Raw genomic sequence first — 23,428 nt, 5'->3', positions numbered from 1 at the left:
AGTTAGAAAGCCTGAAAGACTCTGAGAATACTATGGTGTGCTATATTTGTGGGCAAGGATCCCATTATGCAATAATACAAAACTAAATAAAAATAAAACAAATACAAAAAAATATCACAATTGAAACTCCAGTTAAAATACTACATATAAAGCAAGAGAAATAATGCAGCCAATGACTGTGTATCATATATATATATGACAATATTGCTTACCAAGGTAATGTAGTCATTTCATCTCCAGTTGCATGAGAATGAACAAGTTTATTTTGTGGTTTGAGGTTTTTTATTATTATTTATTTATATATATATATATATATATTTTTTTGCTTGCTTAGTAGCTTGTAAAGACATAGAGCTGGATACAAATGGGTCCAGTGCTACCTTTAATACTGTGTCATTCTCTGAAATCTCCAGTGCTGCTCTGGGTTAATCTAGTGCCGAAGGAGATGAGAAGGGGCCAGACACTAGCAATATACCTGTATTTTTGTTCAAATATTTCTGCAGTTAGTTCTGTAAGACTGCTCACTTGCCTGAAATATTCTTTCTTTTCACGGGTTACTTCATCGTCCAGAAACATAAGAAGCAGCTTCTGTGTATTAAGGGACTGAAGCAACGAAGCAATAAATTTTACAGCACAATTCATCAATGGCGTCAGCCAGATTTAAGAGAGAGAGAGCATGTTTTTGCAAAGCTGCAGAGATTGCTGTAACTGAGGTCAACAGCAAACTCCTAGTGCTTTTAAAAATTGATTTTACTGAAATCTTACTCCATTTTCCTAGTAATAAAGGCCTCCAAGGATTTAAACTGCTGTAACTGAGAGCAGTGTTTGGCCCTGGTCTCTAAGTAGGTGTGGCATAGCTCCATTATAACTCCAGTGCAAATAACATCCTTTAAAAACGGAGTCCCCTTCCTAACATTTTAGTAAGCAACCTTTTGTTTCTTCTTGTAAAAGCTTGGAGGTCATGAGCTTAGGTTTCTTAGAGGCTTTAGCAGTTTATCTGTCTCCTTTGCAAAAGGTCTAAAATTAAACATGTGAAAGGAATATAAATATGTTTGCTTATCTGACAAATCCAGTTCAGATTGCTTCATTAAAAAAATAAAACTAAAAAACATCTTTTCAAAACCTCAATTATTTAATTTATTTAATTTGAGACAGAATGTTTGATTCTATATAAAATAATAGAAGATGCTGCCTTAATTATTTGACTGTTCCAAAACTCACTAGAATCTTTCACAGCTTTCCTAAGGAAAGCTAAAAGGCAGGTGCCCTTTAATATATAAATGCCCATGAAATTTACAAAACAGCAAACATAGAAATGGGTAATATTATAATTTGCAAATTTAATTAAAAGAAGAAACAAAAACCACAAGAGCAACAGCAATCTGGACCCGTTCTATAGATGGTCTGACCCTATCTTCTGTCTTTCAGTGAATGTTGTCTCCTCTGGGTCACAGATCTCAGGCTATCACATTCCTCTGAAGGAGTCTGCGTGGTTCTCCATTCTTAAGTGGCGATGGAGGTTACAGTCTTGGCACTAGCTGTGATTTATCTCAGCAGCTCTCACTTCTGTATATGCCGCAGTTCTTTCTCTGGGCAACAGTAATAAGTCACCAAACTGCCTTCTTAAAGCAAAGTATTATTTAAACTGGAGTCACACTGGAGAAAGCATGTCCATAAAAACGGTAGAGTATATTATGTCCATATCTTGTGTTTCAGAAAAACTTTCCCCTCCACAGATCTGGAAAGTCCCTTGGAATTTTTTTCACAAACCTTCTGCAGAGCATAATAATTCTTTAATTTTATGTCAGTTTCTTGTTTTATGTCATTTCTGATGAGTGTCATCTTTTCTCAAGAAAGACTCTTTGATTCCACTATTGCATTTTGGTGGTGGTGGTTGGTTGTTCTGTTTTGTTTTGTTTTGTTTTTTCCTTTATCTTGGCATGATGTTAGTGTCAGTTCAGCTTAGAAATCCAAATGTGTACTATCTTCTAGTAATTGCCCCCAGGTTTTTCAGGAATCTTTCTAAATTCTGATTCCTTTGCTGTATGTTTTCTACAGCTGCCTGTTGAGCTAGAACATTGCATTCATTTAGGAAAATCTTGCAGCAAGTTGTAATACATTTCTTTCCCCTGACCATGTTGTCCAATTATTTTTCACATCTCTTTATTCATGCTGCTATTACTTCCCAGTTCCAAAGTTGATGCAGAAGGCATCTGACTGGATTGAGTGAATACTTGGTGCTCTATTTTTCTCTTTAAAGCCCTCAGAAACAAAATTTCAACTTTGATATACTTTTTCCTTGCAACTTTTCTGTAGTTTGGTAATACAAATAACTAGGAAATTGGTACTCTCTCCATTTCTGGTATCATAACAGTAGCAATCTTCCATATGTTGGTGGGGGGAAAAAAAAAAAAAAGAAAAAGCTGATTAGGCAAATTTTTAAGCTAAGAGTCCTACTGAGTTTTGGACTACATATACACAGAAACAACCCTGAATAAAGGTGTTTTAAAGGTTGAAAATTTAATTCAGATCAACCAAATCTGATGTTGTAGTGGGAAATACCAATTTTTTCACATACAGGAAAACAAATTTTCACACTACATTTTCCTGAGACAAACAGCGCATTTGCAGTAGAGAATATGACATGTTTGCATTTACAGCCCTATTTGGTGGGCTTTGGATATAGGTTGAGGAGCTGCATCCTTCACAACTGAGCTGCTGTTGGCTACAGAACTGGGGAAGAAATTATATCTGCAAAATATCCTACTTAATGGATGAGAATTGCTTGACCCAAGGTTGACAGACTGTCCTGCTATAGGTCTGTCATTTCCACTTGTGCTGGGAGAATACTACTTATGTATAATTACTTATTGCATGTGTTGTATAATTTTAACAATAATATGATGAAGAAGAATATTTAGATAACGTTAGCTCAGTCTTCTGCAGAAACTGCAATTCTTCATTGCCCAAGTGGCCATAGAGGATTAATGAAAAGCTACCTCATCAGTTCTGGCAAAGTGATTAACTCATTATCATCAAGAAGAAAACACTGGAAGACTTAAGAGCTTCCCAGCACATCCTGGGTCAGCTGATAAGTTGCAAATGAAACCAGGGTAAGGGTGATTCATAACCTGGGGCAGAAGTTGAAAGCATTCAGTGTTACTGGTAAGACTGCTGTCAAATTGTTGTGCACCTAAACCATGCTGACTATGATGCAGGGCAAGTCTGGTTTGTGGTCTAAGATTATGGGGTTTCCTAGATTTGTATGGTATTGTTCCTACTGTGTTTTGATTGGACACTCAGTAATTTGGGCAAAAGCTTGGCATGTACATTTCCTTCCCTCAAAGAACTTCTGAAAGACATGTGTACTCTGACAAGGATTTGTTTAAAACTTACATAGCTCTTGTTCATCATATATGATGTTGTTTTCAGTTTCCAAATTAATCAATCTCTCCCCAGAGATCTGAACTAAGCAGTTTAAAGCACAGTAGTAACTTTTTGTCTCCATGCAGTAATTAGAAATTGAAACAAATCTTTTGAAAAAGGTTGTCTCCTTAAGTATTGTGGTTTTCTTCTTGAGGGAGGCATTTAGTTGGGAAGTACTAATTAAGAGTACACCATGCAATCATATGTATACATATATATATATATAGTGCAATTCTAAGCAAAGGTGTGAAATTACTTCACATCTTTGTGCTAGATGTAAAGTTGAGCATCCTAAGATTATGGTATTTATGGCCTTTAACAAATTTTATTCCACCCCCAGATGCTGCGTTGGTTATGAATAACACTAACAGTGTCTGTTCCAAGAGGGTAAAGAAGAGAAAACCCTAGCTTTGATTAGGAGGGAGAAGGTGAGAGTTTTTTTTGGGGAAAAATAGCTAATCCACACAAAATGTAAATGGATCAAATTCAAATGTGGGATCTGAGGCATTTTGTGATGTGTTAAATACAGCACAGAGAGCTAGTCAAAAGAGGTGATTCTCCCACTATATTTAGCATTGGTGAATCCTCACCTTGAACACTGCATGTGGTTCTGAGGCTGAGGACACTTGAGTTGTCCAGGCTGGAGAGAAGGAGGCTGAGAAGTGACCCTGCTGCACTCTGCAGTGTCCAGAGGGATGGAAGTGGAGGTCATGGATGACAGGACACATGGGAAGGGCACAAAGCTGCACTGGACATTAGGAAAAAAATTCTTTACTGGGAGGGTGGTCAAACACTGGAACAGGCTTCTTATGGAGGTGGTTGAAGCCCTGTTCTTGTCAGTGTTCAAGAGGCATTTGGACAACACCCTCATTAATACGCTTTAACTTTTGGCCAGCCCTGAAGCAGTCAGGCAGTTGGACATGATCTTTGTAGGTCCTCTGTAACTGAACTATTCTATTTTTACGATAGATAAAAAGCGTGCAATAAATGCCAAATCAATTGTCAGATGTGAAGAGTGGACAGTGAAAAATATGCCTTTAAGGATTTTTCACATTGTGGGTGCTGGCTCTTCAAATTATTTTTATTGTTATTTCAATTTCCAATTTACAATAAATATTTCTGCAGTTAGTTTTTTTAGTTAACAAAAATAGATGACCTACTTCACTGTCAAGTGTGCATGCTTGGCTCTGAAAAGACAAGGGAACACTTCAAATACAGCTCAGCCAGATCACAGAAATATGTCTGTGCACTCTTCAAGTGCATTCCCTAAATTGGATCCTGATCCCCTCTATTAGAAGTATGGCAGCATTTATTTTAAAAAGTGTATTCCTGTTTACCTGTTTACTGTCTAATATTGCCTGATGTTATCTTGTAAAAGGAAAAAAAAAAAAAAAAGTCTATGAGTTTAGATACATGAGAATAAATCATTTAATTTCTTGGTGACTTTTTTAGTACAGATGATGTTTTTATAAATATATATATATATATATTAACGTTGGCTGTGATCTGAAGAAAGAAACTAATCAAACTTGTCATTGTGCATCTTATCGGAGGTCTGCTGATATCTCTATAATTCAGTATAGTTGTACAGGATTGATACATTTCATCTGCAAATGCTCAGTCCAGGCTGAAATTTGGCAAGCTTGTTCATGATAAAGTAATACTCTCTTCTGCATGTCAATGTTGCTGCTGTCTGAAAACTGGCAGTAATGCTAGGGAAGCTTTTCTTTTATGGCTTCTATAGATTTTTGTTTAGAAATAGGTAAATTCAGTCTAAGTGCTTGGAACGTCACCTTTTTATTGCATCCTTAACAAATGATTCAGCCTTTATGGGGAAAATTTGCAGCCTAACTGCATTTGCATTTTGCATGCTTTTCTACTGTATTCCATCTCCATAATAAGTAATGCCTTTTTTCATTATGGAATTGGTGTGCAGTCACTTCATAATTACAATTGCAGCTATGTTGCTGCTCAAAGCTGAATTTCGTTTGCTGCCTTGTTAATCCATTTTTCTGGATTTTCACATAATTATTGTGTAAGTATTGATTAGGAAAAGCTATAGCTTAGCTTTAAATAACTGAGTTCTTTAAAGTAACTTTTCACACTTCATTTATCATTTGTTTTTATTGCTTCCTGTCTTCTATTTCTCAGCTTCCTCTATTTTCTCATCTGCGTGCAATTCCAGGGCATTGGAAGGAGAACATAATGTTCACCATTAGGAGAACATAAGGTTGTGTTATAAAGTACACCCCAAGAACACTTTAAATGAGCAAATGTTTACCACTTAATTGGTGGCTGGTAGGAGAGTATTCAGATAGAGTTTTCCCTACTTGGTCACCATTTCCAAGACTGGCCAACAGCTGTCTGTTTCCTTGTGATGAATTCAAGCAGCAACACTTCCTGTTGTGATATTTTGAGCCCAACACTTAGCAGTCAGTCCGTAAAGATATGCCGATACATTCTCAGGCACTTATTTTGAGGCCTAACGGATAGTTGAACTACTTCAGAAGGCTGTTCCTGCTATGATTTATGTGGAAATGTCTTGTCAGTCCAGGTCTCCACGAAGGGGGATTGACATCACAAATAAGACCCTACATAAATAAGTAACAGAAATTGAGGAGGAAATGTTCTCACGCCTCCGAACAATCCCATCAAGTCACAGAGGAGGCATCTACCGATGGGGTGCATTGTTCTCTTATTCACATTGCCTCCTCCCTGAATAAATAGGGGATTGCCAGGCCACCTTTCTTTATGAGTAGTGAACCTATCGTTAATTCTTTGTTTCATTTTGTTTTTAAAGAAAATATTTTATCTATAAATCTCACAGATTAGGAGAAGTTCCATGTGATTTGATTAATTAAACAATGCAACTCCAGAGCCATAAACATTAAAAAGCCTTCTTGAAAGCAGACTGTGGCCTAGTCTGCTGGATAAATTGATTGATTACTGCTGTGGTTGTTCCTAATAATCTGTAACATTTTTTCATTAGACAGAAAGTTGTTTTCCTATTTAGTATGCAAACATGAGATCCCGAGCATTCTACCCATGTGTTATGATTTCTTTTTTCCATTATGCAATCACAGAATGTGTCACTTCCTTGTTTATGAAAGAAAAATGTAAGAGATAAAATTTGTGTTTAGTAAGGATTTTGATCTTCAATATATTAAAGAAATTAAAGTCCAAGGTTGGCAGAAAATCATAAATCATTGTTATGTGTTTCTCTAGAATGATTTTATGGATGCTAGGGCAAAGATATTACCATGTGCACTCTAGTTATGTAGAAATGCCACTAGAGGCTGTTTTCTTTCTTCAGAGGTGCCCTTTAAGGTAACACAAAATTACCCTTAATAGAGTATACATGCAATTTGCACAAAACTAGCACAACACATTCCAGGTTGTGTGTCACAGAGAAAAAAGCAGAGTGAACAATTTGTAATGACCTTTATCATTACTTTCTCCTGCATTCTTTTCCCCCTGAAATGCATTCTTTATTTCAAATTTTTCAAATTACTTTTGCTATTCCTTTTAGTTTGAGACGTGTCCTATGATATTAGGTTTGATATTAAGAACCTGAGCCACATTTGTGTTGTTTGGGATTCCTTTTTTTCTGCATGAGTTCTTTGGTGCTAAGACATTTATGAATTCACAACATGTTTGCTATGAATAACCTCAAAATGTTTGCTTAAAGTAATGTTTCTCTAATTTGGAGAAAAATTCTGCAGAGTTCAACTTCAGTGTTAATGGCCCTATTTTCAGTGTTTCCACTTCACTATTTGCTTATGAAACTCTCTAACAGCTCTCTAAAAATACTATATAAAAATATGATCTTTCATTTCTTTCTAAGAGGTGCATTTCTAATTCTCACAGGGAGGAAGAAAGGCCCCAAAATATCCCTTGGTGCATGTATGGTGAAACCAATCTGAAGTGTGTGCTCACAAGTAAGCATGCACTGTCATGAGACAGACTTGGGATTTACAGTCTGTTGCATTCTGTACAGCTTTTGATTGGTTCCTCCCCTTCTTTTACCTCCCCCCTTCACCTTTTTCAAACAAATTCTTTATTTGTTAACCACATTGCCATCTTGGACAAAGTCACATAGATATCTCTAATATCCATCAATATCCATATATATATGTATATTTATTTTTTTTTTTATATGACCAAGCAGTGAAGGAGATAGTAGTGACACTAATGCTTTGAGCACAGTTGCTTGTACCCTACATTACCTTTTCCATGATGTTTTCTTACTAGCTCCTTTATATCATCTTGCCTCTTGGTCAAGAGGCAAGATGATATGCACCAAGCCTGCAGGAACTCAGGAGCTCAAGAAGCTTTTGGACAACACTCTTACACATATGGTTTGATTTTTGGTAGTCTTATGTGGAGCCAGGAGTTGGAGTTGATGATCCTCCTGGGGTCCAACACAAGATGTTCTACAAATATGTTCTATAGATCTATGCTTCTACCCCATAACCTCCCCCCCCCCCCCCTCCTCCACACCACCCCCCTGCTTTTTTTTTTCCTTATCTTGCATTTGTACCTGTAGAGAATGACATTGCCACAGCTGAGAGAAGATCAAAGTGGTTTCTCTCCAACATGGGCTTCCTGTGTGAGTGCTGAGAACAATCCCAATCCTAACATTATCAGCTTGGGAATACTTCAAAAGCAGCTGAGGTGGTGCTGTGTACAACGTAGAGGGATGCTGGTTGATGCAAACTTCAAAGGGTGATGCAAGGTGGGTAAGTGCGGGGTGATGCTGAGGTTGGGCTCTGGCACTGGCTGCTGCCCCCCAGTTCCTTTGAGGAGCTCTTCTCCTTCCTGGCAGGCTAAGGTTGGTGGGATGCCTCTTGTGACCACCAGATGTATGGCTGTGTTACTGTGCTGATCAGGCTTGGTAGTGCTCAGGTGCGCTTGGTCAGGAGCAGAGAGCTATGCTCTGGCCTTTGATGATGTGCTCTGCCCTGCTTGTTGTCAGAATGGATAATATTGACTTCTTGCAGACTTCAGAGTTACCTCTCCCACCTCCATCTTCTGTGTGTTGTAAAAGCTCCTCCTTGACAAAGCAGTAGTATGGGAAGGGAAATGCTGATTGCAGCTGCTCTTCCCAAGAGGAAAAAAACAAGGTTTGGCAGATGCACATGGTTGCCTCTCCTCTCTCTTGCTTCAGAAAACTGCTGTTGTGCAGGGAAGCTACGATGGGTGCTCAGACTCCTGCTCCTAGAGGGGAAGCAAGCAGAATCAGGCAGGATCCTCTCTCACGGTGCTGCAGCTGGAAGGTGCAGATGTTTTATATGCACACAACTGGAAGAATGAAAAACAAAAATCTCTTTCTTTGGAAATATTTTTTTTCCACTAACTGAAAACAGAAATATATGTATTTCTTTTTGCCCAGAGATCTCTCTGTACATTTTTTCTTCCACCACAAAAGAAAGGATGTGGTTCTGTGGAGATCAAAATTAGTAGTCCTAAGAATTTATTAACGTTTTAAGTAGAAGATTGTCCTCTGTAAGAGAACTCAAGGAGACAGTTGTATTCCAGAAAAGGTATGGGGAAGGGGTGCAACAAGATTATTTTATTACTAGGGAACGTGAAATTTTGAGGAAATTGGGGCATTTTGAACATCTTGCTGTGTAAACATATCATTGTCAAACAAATGAAAAGGTATAATGAAATGAGATCTGAGGAAGGCAAGGCAGGAGAGCAGACAGCCTTCTCTGGGCCATAGACTGCCAACTGTATGGCCAGAGTACCCTGCTCTGCTCTCTACTCCCGGAGTTGTCTGCTCACAAGCTTTGGGCTTCCTTCTTGCTCCTTCTGGAAATTTTGGTTGGGCCAAACCTGATAGTGTGGGGTATGGCAGCAGCGCAGTGCTGTACAGGGCAGACCTCCCCTTGGCATGGACCTGGAACCAGCCCGGTGCCTTCAGGGGTCCTTGTTGGGACTCATTCTCTCTAATATATTTATTAATGATTTGGATGAGGGAATTGAGTGTACCCTCAGTAAGTTTGCAGATGGCACCAGGTTGGGGGGAAGTGTTGACCTGCCAGAGGGTAGGAAGGCCCTGCAGAGGGACCTGGACAGGTTGGGTCGATGGACAGAGGCCAATGGGATGAGGTTCAACATGGCTTCGTGCTGGCTCCTGCACTGTGGCCACAACAACCCCATGCAGTGCAACAGGCTTGGGGCAGAGTGGCTCAAAAGCTGTGCAGAGGACAAGGATCTGGGGGTGTTGGTTGATGCTCACCTGAACATGACCCAGCAGTGTGCCCAGGTGGCCAAGAAGGCCAACGGCATCCTGGCTTGGGTCAGGAATAGTGCGGCCAGCAGGAGCAGGGAGGTGATCGTTCCCCTGTACTCTGCTCTGGTGAGGCTGCAACCTCGAGTACTGTGTTCAGCTTTGGGCCCCTCAATACAAGAAGGACACTGAGGCCCTGGATTGTGTCCAGAGAAGGGCTACACAGCTGGTGAAGGACCAGGACCAAAAGTCCCATGAGAAGTGACTGAGGGAACCAGGGTTGTTTCCTCTGGAGAAGAGGAGGCTCAGGGAAGACCTTATTGCTCTGTACAGCTACCTGAAAGGAAGGTGTGGGGAGCTGGGGGTGGCCTCTTCTCACATGTAACCATCGATAGGACTAGAGTGAATGGCTTCAAGTTGTGCCAGGGGAGGTTCAGGTTGGAAATTAGGAGATATTTCTTCTCAGAAAGAGTAGTCAGGCATTGGAGTGGGTTGCCCAGGGAAGTGATGGCGTCACCGTTCCTGGGAGTTTTAAGGAAAACTTGGACCTGGCATTTTGGGACATGGTTTAGTGGGTGACATTGGTGGTAGGATGATGGATGGACCAGATGATCTTGGAGGTCTTTTCCATTCTCTGATTCTCCTGAGGCAGCCTCAGCTGTCCCGCTGGTAGCGGTACCCCTGAGGGGACACAGGACAATCCTTTTCGTGTTCAGTTGCTTGGGTGTTCAACACTACTGGCTTGTGAAACTTGGTGGGGGTCTGGTTCCTGTGGTGGCAAGGAAGTTAGATGTCACTTGGTCATTCGGTGGTCCTACAACCCTTGCCCATGGCTCTCTCCTTCCCAACTCGTAGGACCTCGTCCTATATGGACGCTGAGCTGCGGTTCGGGGCAGAATATTTATCTGACTTGAATATTATTAAAATATATTCCTGTTTCCACAGCACCACAGCGTCTGGCTCCCTGCAAGGGGCCGCTTGGCAGAAGAAGCCCCCCGCGCTGAGGGACCCCTCTGCGTGAGCTGAGGCCGGGGCAGCGCTGCAGTGCCCGACCCTTGGGGGGCGAGGCGCGAAGCCCCCTCGCTGCCCCCCGCGGCCTGTGGCGGCCCTAGCGGGCTGTCGGCACGGGGGCGGCGCTAGGACCCGGGGCGGCGGCGGCGGCGGGGCCGGGCGGGGGCGGCCCCTCCCGGGCGCAGCGCGAAGGCGGGCGGGCGGGCGCGGGGCATGGTCCCGGTGCCGGCGGCGGCGGCGCGGAGCGGGAGCGGGCGCGGAGCGGAGCGGAGGTGGCATGCGGCGCGGAGACATGCGGCTCTGCCTGCGCGCTGCCGCCCCGCCGACATGGACCGCCGCCGCCTGCCGCCGCTGCTGCCGCTGCTCTGCGCTGCTGCCCTCGGCGCCGCCGGGCGTCTGAGCGCCCGCCCCGGCAACGAAGGTGAGCGGCGGCGGGGGGGCTCTCTCCTTCTCCCTCTTTTCTCTCCTCCTTTTTTCCCCCTTCTTCCCTTTTTCTCCCCCTCTTCCTCCCCTTCTCTTCCGTCTTTTTCTTCTTCTTTTAAATTTTTATTATTATTTTTATTTTTCCTTTTTCCTTTTTAAGGTGCTCGGTCCCTGCTGCCGGGGGCGCGCCCTTACGAGCAAGCCTGGGGGTTCGCCCTAATTGCCCCCGGGCCGGCGGCGGTGGGGGCTGCGGCGGTATTTGGTGCTGCCAAAGTTTCAGCCCGAGCTAAAAAGCGGCCCCGCTGCCCTGCCCCGACCCGCCGGGGGTGCCGGAGCGTTTGGGTGTGGGATGCCGGTCGAACCGTGCCCGCGCCCCAATTTTGGGCAGCGTTTTGTTCTCCTCCGCTGCGGCGGTCTCCGAGCTGACATTTGGTGGGGACGCGTGGTAGGTGCCAGGGAGAAATCACGACCGCTATTTGAAAAAGTAATTGAGACACTTTTTTGGGGGGAAAGGTAAGGTTGCCATTTCCCCGCGGAGAAGAAGAGCAGAGCCCCCTCTGCCCCCTCCCGCAGCCGGTGCCTGCGGGGTGTCCGCCGCAGCCCGCTTTGGGGACACATCCAGGGGGTGCGAGGAACTTGGGGTGTCAGCCCTGCACGTAGAGCTAGCACCTGCTCCGCCTGCAGCATCCGCAGGGCAGCGGACAGTGTCGCCGTTACAATTAGCCTTTCTCCCCAGCGAATGATGCTGAGTGTGTTCTGGTGCTGGGGCTGCTGGCGGGATACGGTAGTGAGGTAGCCACTCAAAATGATTTCCGAAAGGAATTAACAATCACATCAAATAAGGGAAGATTTAAACTCCACAAATCCTGGGTAATCTGAAATAGGTTGTTTTTATTGCTGGGAAGAAGCTGTGGCACCACCGTGCCAGAAGAATAATGTAGCATCTGTTTGTACGTTTGATGTAAATTTATTTTACGTAGGCGCTGCTTCCCAGGTTACTTTTAATAGTTGGTTGCTCTTAAGCCTCCGTATACACACTATTTTGGTACCTATTGTCATCTTTCACAAATGGTTTTCGGAAATGAAAACACGAGCGATAGTAGGGGTTACTGGTGCCCTATGATTAAAAGCTTTTTGGAAACGTGTGTAGTTCAGTCAGTCAGCAGAGCAGCTCTGCCTCCACGGCAGTGGCAGGCAGACGCAGTCTGAAAGCTGAGACTAATTATGCAAAAAAAGATATTAGAGCCTTCAGGTTTACAAAAGATACTTTTTATTTCTTTGTTTAAAATCACCCAGAATTGGGAAAGGAAGAAAAAAAATCAGTATCACATAGAAAGCATATTAAGCATCTTTTCCGAGTCAGAATCCTATTCTCTATTTTCAGCTTCAAAAACTTGTAACATAAAGGTAGTATTTTCAAAATATTTAGTGAAAAGGCACAACATAAATACAAGTACTGGACAGTAACCTGCTTTTGCATGCTTACTTTTTCTGGAGTATATATGTTGCTACTCATTTAAAAAAAAAAAAAAAAAAAAGCATTCCCAGTTTCTTTTAAAAATTGGACCAACATCAGAGTTTTAATTATTTCCACTATGGGAAGCTCAGTAATTACTTCATTTGCAGTGTTCTTGGGCTGATGATATGAATTGAGAAAATCCAAATTAGAATTTGCTGATGCTAGTTTGTTTGGTAATCAAGCATTAGCTTGAAGCCTTAAATAGCGTCAAAAGATTTTCTTCTTTTAAATGATGATTTTCTCGCTACACTTTTTTCACTATTGCTCTTACCATTAATTTTTTCCCGAGGCTGAAGTTAGATGTTACTGTATTTCTGTGGGATATTTAGAAAAGTTTTCTTTCTTTACCGCTGAGAAGTTAAAATATATTTTTTGAATGGAGATTCTTATCCAAAAGCCTATATTAACAATATGTACATTTTTTTTCATGCACTTTAATATAAAGCTACTGTTGAAAATCTCATGGATTGTTTTAATAAAGAATGAAGTGCATTTTTAGTGCGTTTATGTAGCTTTGTGTAACTTCTGGGAGATGTGAATGTAGCAATAGATATGTTACAGGAGTGCCTTCAGGGCTCCTGGTAATATTTCCTAAATTTATTTGGATTGAAAGAATTACTTCTGTTTTTAAAAAAACATCTTTAGTTAACACTTGCAGTTAATACTAAAGCTGACAAGCGTTTGAACCAGAACTGATGCTTCTGTAGTGGAAGCAGATGGGAAGAAGGGAGAAAAGGATAAAAGGGGGGGCTGAAGGCAAGTTGTTGATTACTTCACTTTGTTATCCAGTGCAGTCCACCATCCCCTCTCACCTCCCCCCCCCTCCCCTTTTTTCCTATCTTGGAGACCTTGGGTGTTTATTAATTTGCTTCATCCCAGAAAAGTTTGGAGTTTGTTCTTGCTGAAACATAAAATTTTCCACTGAGTTTATTTTTAAACTCCCTACCGTGCTCGTTGCAAAGCTGCGTGCCTTTTACCTACGTAATCACGGAGGTTCAGGAAGGTTCTGTAAAGTTCAGACTTATCTGTGTACAGTGGCAAAGTGTGTGCCATTTTCTGAGAGGCAGGAAAATGTCAGGAAGATTTAATGTCTAATTTTTCGGGTTTTGGAGTCACAAGCAGAACCCTGTGTGTGTGGAGAAACCACACATTCTGCTATTCCATTCCGGTCGATATTTTTCACTTGGGGAGGATTGTGGGTTTCTTCTTAGAAGGATACAATTTTTCTTTGAATAATTCCTATGGTATCAAGAAATTGAATGTGCTATATCATTTAGTAATTTAATAATTTTTCCTCTGTCTCTTCGGTAACTATATTGCCTGCCCGAGGGTACCAGCAACTTTAATTTCACTGTTTTATAACCCACAACAGTTAACACTTGACCTAGGTCATTAACAGGATTATCAGCAAATTTGTTTAAGCTTTTACTGACAACCTGAATTGCTTCAATAATATTTTGACTGTGCAGACAGGAAACTTCTTGTAACCTCTCAATCTAGCATAAAATTAATTTCTTGTGAACACAGCTACCAAAAGATCAATACGGTAAATCTGCTTATCGTACTTGGTTTCAAATAGTGTCTGTTTTGGTTAACAGCAAGAAGGTTCCAATCAGCCGCTGTTTTCAGTCCGTGCTAGCTTTGGAGATGTGGTTTCATCTTTTATTCGTTCATTAGCGTCTCAGAACAGTGCACACTTAAATTCACCATTTTATCTGTTAACACTTACAGTCACTCAAGACAACTTAGTGTGCCTTGTGACAGCTGTTGGCATGTTTTTGAGAAATTCAGTGTTTGCCTGTGGAGCAAAATGCCTGGCCAACTTTCGCATATCATTTTGGGAAAGGCTGGAAATATTGGAAACTTCTCAGTAGGATCAAAAGGGATTGCACAGGGAAATGCTTTTTACAAATCTCGCCTTACTGTATGTCAGGTATCATTAGGTCAGGATAAGTCTTCATGTATCATGACACAATTCCTGCTTATAGCTCGCTGTTGAGTGTTTATCTGCAAAAGAAATCAAAAGTAGGCTTAGAAATCTGAATATGATGCCACTTAAGTTTGAGCTTTCTGAAATTAAATTTTGTGTGGGTCTAGAGAGCTGTTTTTCATACAGTATATACTCAAAGCTGCTGTGCTTCATCATAAGCTGTATGATCAGACAGATAGTGAACATGCTTTAAAATTCACACTCTGATGTTTTCAAAAAGCTGTGCAAAAGGAGAAGGAAGTTGAGCAAATTCCTCATTTTATCTCAGTATTTTTGATACCTGACTCTCACACGTGGACTAATTTATTTTCTTTTCTGTTTATTGCTGAAATGTGTCATCGCTTACCCCTGATTTCAATACACTGTACTGAAAAGAAGAATCACCGTATTGCCTATAGCAAACTTAAAGCAGATGTTTGAAACGGGGAGATGTTCAAATTGGACACAGCAATTAATTGTTATTGCAGTTAGTTTGGATATAACATATTTGCTACCCAATGAACCAGTCAAATCATAGATGCTCGTTAAAACTCTCTTCTGTACTTTCAGCCATAAGAAGTCAGGCTTTGGGGCGCTACCGGAATGAAATCACTGCGCAGATAGTAGGCATGCGAAGTTTAACAGTTGTTTGCAAGAAGTCTTTGCGAATCAGGAGTGCGTTCTGATGGAACTTAAATTTTTCATTCCCATCTGGAAAAACATGCAAATTAGCTTTATTATTATTACTATTTTTATCTGCAGGAGTTAAGCTAATTGCTATTAGTAGACTTACTTTTGATTTTGTTTCAGAACTTTTCCTCCAGGAGTGTGCATGTAACGGCTCTTGTTCTTGTAATCCCCACCCGATGAAAGTTTGGAAATACAGATGCAGGTGTTCATTTCCTTGTTTTCAGAGCTCTGGATTTTATCACCAGTGAGGGTCACTACAGAGCTGTTACCAAATCCACCAGTGCAGTCGGTCGCTTTTTGTGCAGAGCCTGTGTTAGCTCCACGGGCTACCTGTAATTCATAGAGGCACCACAGCTTTGTAGATGTTTTTTTTCTTATAAACAAATAAATAAATATGTAAATGTTACTAATAATAACGGGAGATAGAACTGTGTCCTTATTTTTTGTTGAAGTTCAAAGCTGTGCTCAGTGGAGCAGGTATTGAAACCCCAAAAGGTCAGATTGATACCCTAAAGTGCAAAATTGACTGGACTTTTCAAGAAGTGTTTGGTAAAATTTAAGAGGTGGGACAGAGGCATCTCTCAAGCCCATCACCTTTCCAATAGATAATTCCAGTATCCTAAGTGTTGCTTTTCTGTAGTGAGATGTAGGGATTCTTTTTTCCCTCCTTTTCTTTTCTTTTCTTTTTTTTTTTTTTTTTTTTTCTTTTTTATTATTTCCTTTCTTATGGAAAGGAGCCTAATTTATTGAAGCATTGTTGAAACTAGTCGAACATGTATTTGTGAGGGAGATAAAAACTTGCAGTAAGAACTAATACAGTGAAATGCAAGATTTTGTATACAAATGCATGTGACTCCTGCTAAGTCTTCCGTTTTGCTAGAAGTCATTTTAGTGATGTAGCCCTTCTTATTTCCATGAATTTTTATAGAAGGTTCTTTTTTTACTTTTTTGATGTTTAAACTGTTCTATGCAAGAAACAAAGCTCAACAGGGAATAGTTTAATTCAGAAGATGAGACGTGAACTCCCGGTGGTGTAATTCTGGAAACAGAACATGGCAGTAATTTGCTGGGTTAGGATCGTATTCCCCACTGGTCGTCTTGTTCTTCTTAGCTTTAGGTGCTTGATAACTCTTAGCACAAGGACTTCTTTTGCAGTGTGAAACTGATGTAAAATTGAAATTCAGTCCCTTGGACTGACGGTTCCTTTGAAATTTCTGCAGCGAATGAATGGAAGAAATAAAGATATAGAAATAGAGATAATCCCGCCTGAAAGAAATCTTAGGACAGTGACAAAAGAGTTGCAGCCTGTGAGAGTGCCGGGCAGGATGAATGAAACGCCAGAGCGTACAGTCTTAAATTTGCAGAGACGTTATTAAACCAGACACACTGTAAGCAGAAACTTAAGCACCATGCTCCTTTTTTTTCCATAAAGTATTGCATCCTGCTGTTCCAGGCAAAATATGGAGGAAAATCCCATTAATCTACTGAAAAATATTGACGAAAGAATAATAGCAGAGCGAAGGAACAGTGGCTGAAACTTCCTAGCAATTAGGGGAACAATAGGATGAATGGTAAGGTTCAGTCAGGGCAGTTTAGTGTCATATGCTACGAGAATGGTGATTTCTTTTTTTGCCAGCATCTTTCTCATATCGTTTTTATGTCTCTATTTGGATGGAGAAGTTCATGTTGCATTGGTCTGTTCTGGATGTGGTTTTTAAAATTTATTATTATTAATAACGATAGTGAAAAAAACTCCTCAAGCACAGCTGCCATACATACGAGTACAATAATTTCAAATTACAAAAAAAAAAAAAAATCTTTTAAATTTGTGACTTGGGAAGGAGATTTTTTTTTTTTTTTTTTTTTTTTAAATCTACAGTGAAGAGTTTCTGTTGAAATAACTAAAGCACCAAAAAGCCTTCTGGTCCACAGTAGTCTTCCCAGAAACCTTGCAGTAACAAATAGCAAACAGTGACATTGTTTCTTGATTTAGTTGTTGATAAGTTAGAAAGCAGCTAGAGGACTTCTGCCACGTTTGCTTTTTCTGAGGGGCAAGGCTTGTTAAGAGCTCCCTTTTGGAGTGGAGGGAAGGATTGAGGAAGAAGAGATGTAGACAGACATGAAGTGAAAGCTTGAACTGAATCACATGAAAATCAGACCCAAACTCAAATTTTCTCCAATTATTAACACCGTTAGGGACCCAGAATTCAGGGCTGACAATGATCTGAACACTGAGCAAAGCACAAATTAAGAAATTCCTTGCCTCTCTGAAAGTCTAAGCTTTGTTTACATTAGTAAGCTTCATGACTGTGATTTACCAGTGGTGAATTTCAACAGAGACTGCAATTTAGGAGGGGCAGATGCATTTTTACCATTCCATTTAATCTTTTTTTGTAATGGTGATTCTCTTCTTTTTCTTAAAGAAAAAAAAAAAAAAAAAAAAAGAGAGGGCAATATCTGTCCAGCTATAATGTTCATGACACAGACACGTATATCGAAACAGGTTCTGAAAATGCTAGGGCCCTATCCTGCAGAAACTGGTCTGCCACGTATGCTTTAGCTCAGAGGGCAAATGTCTTAACTAATGGTGAGAGGTCAGTTTGCCTGGAGAAGAAGGTTACAGTTATCGAAGATGTAATGTGATCACCCAAACTGTTTAGGGGTAACCCACCTTTAGGGAAACCTCATTGGTCTCCTTTGTTCCCACCTTACCTGTGCACAGTGCCACGAGCCTTTCTTATATGCCTGTGTTTTTTCTTCTCTCCCTGCCCTCCCATAATTCCACATTGAGCCATGCAGAGTAGAAAGTGGAAAACATCTTTTACTTCCCCATCAACTCTGAGAACCACGTGTCCATTCCTTCTTACCAAATGCTGTTTACAGGGAGAAGGGAGATGCTGCAATCCTGCAGGTGCCCAGAGAAAAGGTACAGAACTATAGGTTTAAGGACGGTGCCTTTTCCCTAATCAGTTGGTTGTACTGATCCCAACTGATCAAAAGCCACATTAAAGCTGGACAGGGTGTTCAAGAAACTGAAGGAGAGGTTTTCCATTCTAACCAAGAAAACCAATTCTGGAGAAAAGTCACATGCTTAGTTTGTGCAACTTAATGGAAACCTGAGCTGTTTGTGGGAAGGTAATGGAAGTGGAAGAGTAAGCAGAAAACGGGGGCCTGAAAAACTGGCTTATGGGTAGATGGGAATAGAAGAGTCATTTAAGCATTTACCTTTGTTATAAATATTTGTATTTCTCACATATGGAAATAGTGAAAAAAGATGTTAGCAGGGTTTTGGTTGCAAAGGCAGCAAATGAAGTCAGGGGCAATTCCATTTTTCATATGGATAGCTCGGCACACATGTTCTGCATTAATTACCTCCATAAATTCTCTTAACCTGGCAAACAATGAAAATATCATGTTGGTGACATCACTGTATTGGAAAATAGAACTGGTTTTAGCATCTTGATTTTCTCAGCGTGACACTCGAGGAGATTTCTTATACTATTGGCATTTTACTCCCCTGATTTGCACCAAGATGTTTAGTCATTTGTTTGGTGGGTTTATTTTATCTGTGGAGTGGCTATGGAAGGACCCAAGCATTTCATAGCCCGGGCAAGCTGGAGCCCTTGATTCCTGTGAGCAGAGAAGAAAACCTTGACAAAACTCTATCAGGGCACACCTGCAGAGATTTCTTTCTGCATGTAGTATTTTAGGATTTTCATAAACTTTTTTATTAAATCTTGATTTCTGTATTTTGAACCTAACAAAAAAAAAAAAAGTTAATTATTATTATTTTTCCTGTGCCCTGTATGAGAAATTTCTTAAAAGCAATTTTTTTTTTTTTCCCCTAAGGTTTGGCATGCTGCCAGCTGATTCACTTTGGGGGAATCACAGCATTTTTCTAAATGCATGAGTGGTCATTCTTCTGCTCAAGTCCCTGTCTGAAAAAAAATTCTCATCAATGAATTATTATTTCCTGTTTGTTTTTTGTTTTTTTTTTTTTTTTTTTTTAGTGTTTGAACTGCAGGAAAATTTCTGGGAAGTTCTTAAGGATTTTTAGTCATAGGTGCTGCATGTGGTTAGATTTTTTTTGTGATACTTTGAGGTGTCTAAACTAGAAACTAAGTATGTCTAACAAGTTTTTGAACTCTCAGTTTACCTTAAATAAACACAGACACTGTTGCAACATATATATATATTTCCTTGAATTTCTTAGAAGCCTTCCCAAGCATGGTTCTTTGTGAAACTCCAGTAGACCTCAACTGTATGAGATCCTCAGAGGGGCTCAGTTCTGCAAAACTAGTGAATACTGAGTATTATTTTTTTTTCCCAAGGGAAGAGTTGTGCAATATGCTTAAGCCCTTTTGAGAAGTGCTTTAGAGCTTGTTAAAATGATTTTAGCAGTGTTTACTTTTGGGTTGGGCTGCCTATCCATAGCCATATGGTGCTTCAGGATTTGGGGAACCCAACAGGATTGGTCTCCTATCCCAGGAGAGAGAGACCTGCTTATTCTGGGCTGTTAAAAGGTGAGGTGCCTGTGTTTAGGTAACTGAATCTCACTTTTTTTTTTTTTTTCTCTTTTCTGAGCAAGGTGAACTTAGCTTTTGCCATTTAAACTCTCTTTTGATGCAGTAGCCCTCATTTTGCATTTATTTAATGCTGTGCTTTGCTCATGTCAGATTTAACACTGTAGTAGTAGATTAAAATGAGATTCAGAGTATTTGGACTTGAATGTAGGTTCAGTTGAACAGTAATTCAGATATCTAAGGGTTTATGTAATGTCTTGTAGGAGATATTAAAAAAAAAAAGTCAGAATTGGTTTAAAAACCAGGATGCAAAGATATGAAAGTGACACAATAATTTGGAACCCATTAGGTTAACCCATTTTTAATTTTGATATCCTTGTCTTAATGAAAAGAACTGGCACATATCAACTTACAGGAAATAGCCTAATAAAACCAAAACCTTATTAGGCCCTTTTGATAAACATTGCATTCCAGCCCACCAGTCATATGTTTTTGCATACTTGGAAATTGAGCTTTACACTGCTTTAACAATATCAAGAGGACTCTCATGTTTCAAACTAATAAAAAAGAAATAAAATCGGTTTTGTCTGTGTTCATCCATGAGAAGTTCTCCTGCAAACCAGGCAGTTGTCAAGACGATGCAGACAGGTACTCAGAGGGAAAGCAGTGTGCAGATTTGCCACCCCACTCCTGTGACAGGAGCTGCTAATTCACACGTCGTCATCTGTGCAGAAATGGCTGGTTGTTTCCTTTTCACAATCACCAGAATAACTTTCTTGAGGTGTGATGTTGGGATGTTTGAGTCTACCTGCACACCTGTAGGCTCAATACAGGTTGAGTAGAGAGTAATGTTGAAGGTTACCTGTGCTACCCAGCCTTAACTATTGCTCGAGTTCCCTCCATGGTAGGGCGGGGGGAAAAGCTGTTGGTGTTACCTGAACACTCCCAAGGTTTCCAGCAACACGATGCTCAGCAGTTTTCTGTTCTACTTTGAAATTTGTTCGCATTTTGCCTGCTAAGGAGCAGTGTACCTCTGCCAGTTTGCTCTCTGAAGCCTTTCCTGCAAGGCTTGTGTTTTTGGACCTGATAGTCACATTCAGGAGACTTAGGGTGGCATTGCCCCTCTCCTGCTTGTAGGCTGCATACCTAGTGAGAGGAGGAAGACTACCAGAGTGCTTCTCCTTAGCATTGAGTGCAGGTGAATTAGGAGCTGGCTGGTCTCCCTCCAGCAGCAGTTTGGGCATTCCCTCGGTGTAGCGAGCAGGGAGAGGGTTGCTGCACAGTTGTGGATCCTCCCTTATCTGCTCCATTTGGTGTTAACAGTCTGTGCTGTTATTTATTCCTGTATTGCTCGTTGCTGTGCTGTCTTCCCTCTTTTATGGCAGCCTCTATAAAAAACTTGCAACCAAGTTCCTGTTTTGGCTGTTTCTGTATTCAACCCATGGAAAAACTGAGGCACCCCAATCTGGCCCCAGATGCTTTTAAGGAGTGCGCTTGAAGAGAGAAAGATCTGGGAGGAAAATGAAACTCTTCCTCTTGTAGAGCTGAGGACGACTATTGTAAGAATAGAATTTATCAAATAATCCAAGTTGACCTGGAAGTCTTATATGTTTTATAGGTGAAATAATCAATAAGGTAACTTGATTCATATTGCTAGTCTTTTGTCTTTTATTTGAAATTTTTAACCATCTTTTAATTTTTGAAGTAGTTTATAAATTATTTACTGAACATTTAGCTGAAAGGAAGGGAGGCTTGGGCTATCCGGTGGCCTTTTGTGAAGTTTCCCTGGTTCAGTTTTAACACAACTGTTTTTAAATTCATTTTGTTTTTCCCTTGTTTGTTCATCTCTTGCCCCCACCCTGGTGGAGTTCTTCAGTCAGCAGTTTAACCGCAGATTGAACATGACAGTTGCCAAATTTGGAATGTTCTGCACAAAATCATATTTGCATTGTACAGTATAATGGCATAGGCAAGAAAGGTTGAAAGTGCAGACCTCACAGTGTTGTGCCTCTCGGAGGACTATAGGCTGGCTTTGAGCTGTACCAGAAATCTCCCTGAGAAATCTCACACGTGGAAAAGAATTGTCTAGCAAGTGGGCCAAGCTTTGTTGGCACTTGTATGGGGTATGCGTTACCAAGGATTTAGTCCTGGCTGTTTTTAGGATGCTTACTCTATGTAGCTTAGTGTCACTTTGCTTCCTAGAGTGCTCCAGGCTGGAGGGAGACAAAGCAGTAAAAGCAGAGCTCTCTGCATGGGCTCCTAGCACATCTTTTATGCTGAGGTCAGTTGCTTCTGAGCATTTTTAGCAATAATTACATCTTCATTGCAACACTTGAGAGGAAATGCAGGACCATAATATCACAGGAGACTTGACTCTTTATTAATGAGCAAGCAGCAATCAGGTCCCAGGTCTGCTTCTTGGAAGCAGGCTTCAATGGTGAACACTCTTCCATGAGAAAAGCAGTGCATTAGTTAGCGTTGCTTTGTGGAGACATTTCTCATCAGCTGATTTTACTTGTTTCCTCTTCCCAAAGATTTTTTGGTACACCTTAGTAGATTTTCTATCAGCAAGATCCTAGTTGGTAATTATAGCGAGTGCATCAAGACATTGGCCTAGCCTATCTGTCTATAGGTGTTGCCTATAAGCCTCAGAATAAACCAGAGATGATAAACCAAAGCTGATCTGCTGCAGCCTTTCTTACTTTCACTATCCTCACTAATTGGGAGAAGGGAGGGTTAAGAGTATTTAAATCTGTGCTTATAGATGTATGAAAATCCAGGTGCTGGTGCTCTTTGATGTAAAAAGGCCCCCCTTCTAAAAACGTATCTGTGTTTGCACTGACTCCACTCTGTCCCACCCCAAAACCAAGATCTGGCTAACTTCCTGCCGCAAAGTATTTTCTTTGCTGCTCAGAATTATATGACACATTTCAATTATGGGCATACACTCGTTTTTTTGGTCGTGGAGCAAATTTAAATTTTCCCATTTGTTAGCATATTTTGAAATAACTAGCATATTTCTAAGCTGGCAGTTTGATACCAAATAAAAGACAAAATAGTTTTTTTATTCCCTTTTTTTTTAAAACTTTTAATTGGAAATTGAAAAAATGCTTTCTATATTTTACCTCATTGGCTATTGTTATACATTTTCTGTGTATAGAATAAGATTTAGAAATACATTCCTGTGGGGAAGTTGTTGTGGGTTCTTCTTTAACTATTACAAGCTGTCTTTTAGCAGGTTTTCCTCCCCTGTTTCTAGGTAGTTAGGATTATCTCAGGATGGTTCTACCTAGCACAACATGTATTATCTTTTATTTATTTATTTATTTATTTATTTTTTACTGGAAGGGTATTTATACTGTGTTCAGTACCTTGTCCAGCCACTATCCCATGTGTTTCTGGATCTGCCTTCAGCGTGAATCCAGGTATCTCGTTAGTTTTACAGTTATTTTTCTTTTGGTGACATCACTCCTGATAAAGCCTGCTGTTAGTGAGCCTGGAGTCAGGCCCTCTGCCATCACTCTCAAACTGGAAGCAATTTCAGATAGTGTGAGCGGGCCTGCACGTCAGATTCCACTCGAGCCTCCATTCGTCTTCTTCCTGATGCCACAAAGAAGAGAGTGAGCGAGCTC

The 23,428-nt window shown here is 40.7% G+C and overlaps 1 protein-coding gene across 3 annotated transcripts in view; it reads left to right on the top strand.

Moving 5' to 3' along the window:
* EPHA3 (EPH receptor A3) overlaps positions 1–23,428 on the top strand; it is a 237,752-nt gene that overhangs the window by 5,332 nt on the left and 208,992 nt on the right. For 2 of the 3 annotated variants that reach the window (XM_084511166.1, XM_084511165.1), the window contains exon 1: positions 10,923–11,093. The exons of the other annotated variant lie outside the window; for it this stretch is intronic. In XM_084511166.1, the coding sequence (XP_084367292.1) occupies positions 11,000–11,093 (94 nt within the window). In that variant the 5' untranslated portion in view covers positions 10,923–10,999. Of the gene's footprint in view, positions 1–10,922; positions 11,094–23,428 lie in introns of those variants that run through there. 3 annotated transcript variants of the gene reach the window in all.

Source organism: Aythya ferina, assembly GCF_964211825.1.
Source record: "Aythya ferina genome assembly, chromosome: 1".
Taxonomy (NCBI): Eukaryota; Metazoa; Chordata; class Aves; order Anseriformes; family Anatidae; genus Aythya; species Aythya ferina.
The sequence above is the reverse complement of the archived record's forward strand: the minus strand, read 5'-3'. Positions and strand labels throughout refer to the sequence as shown.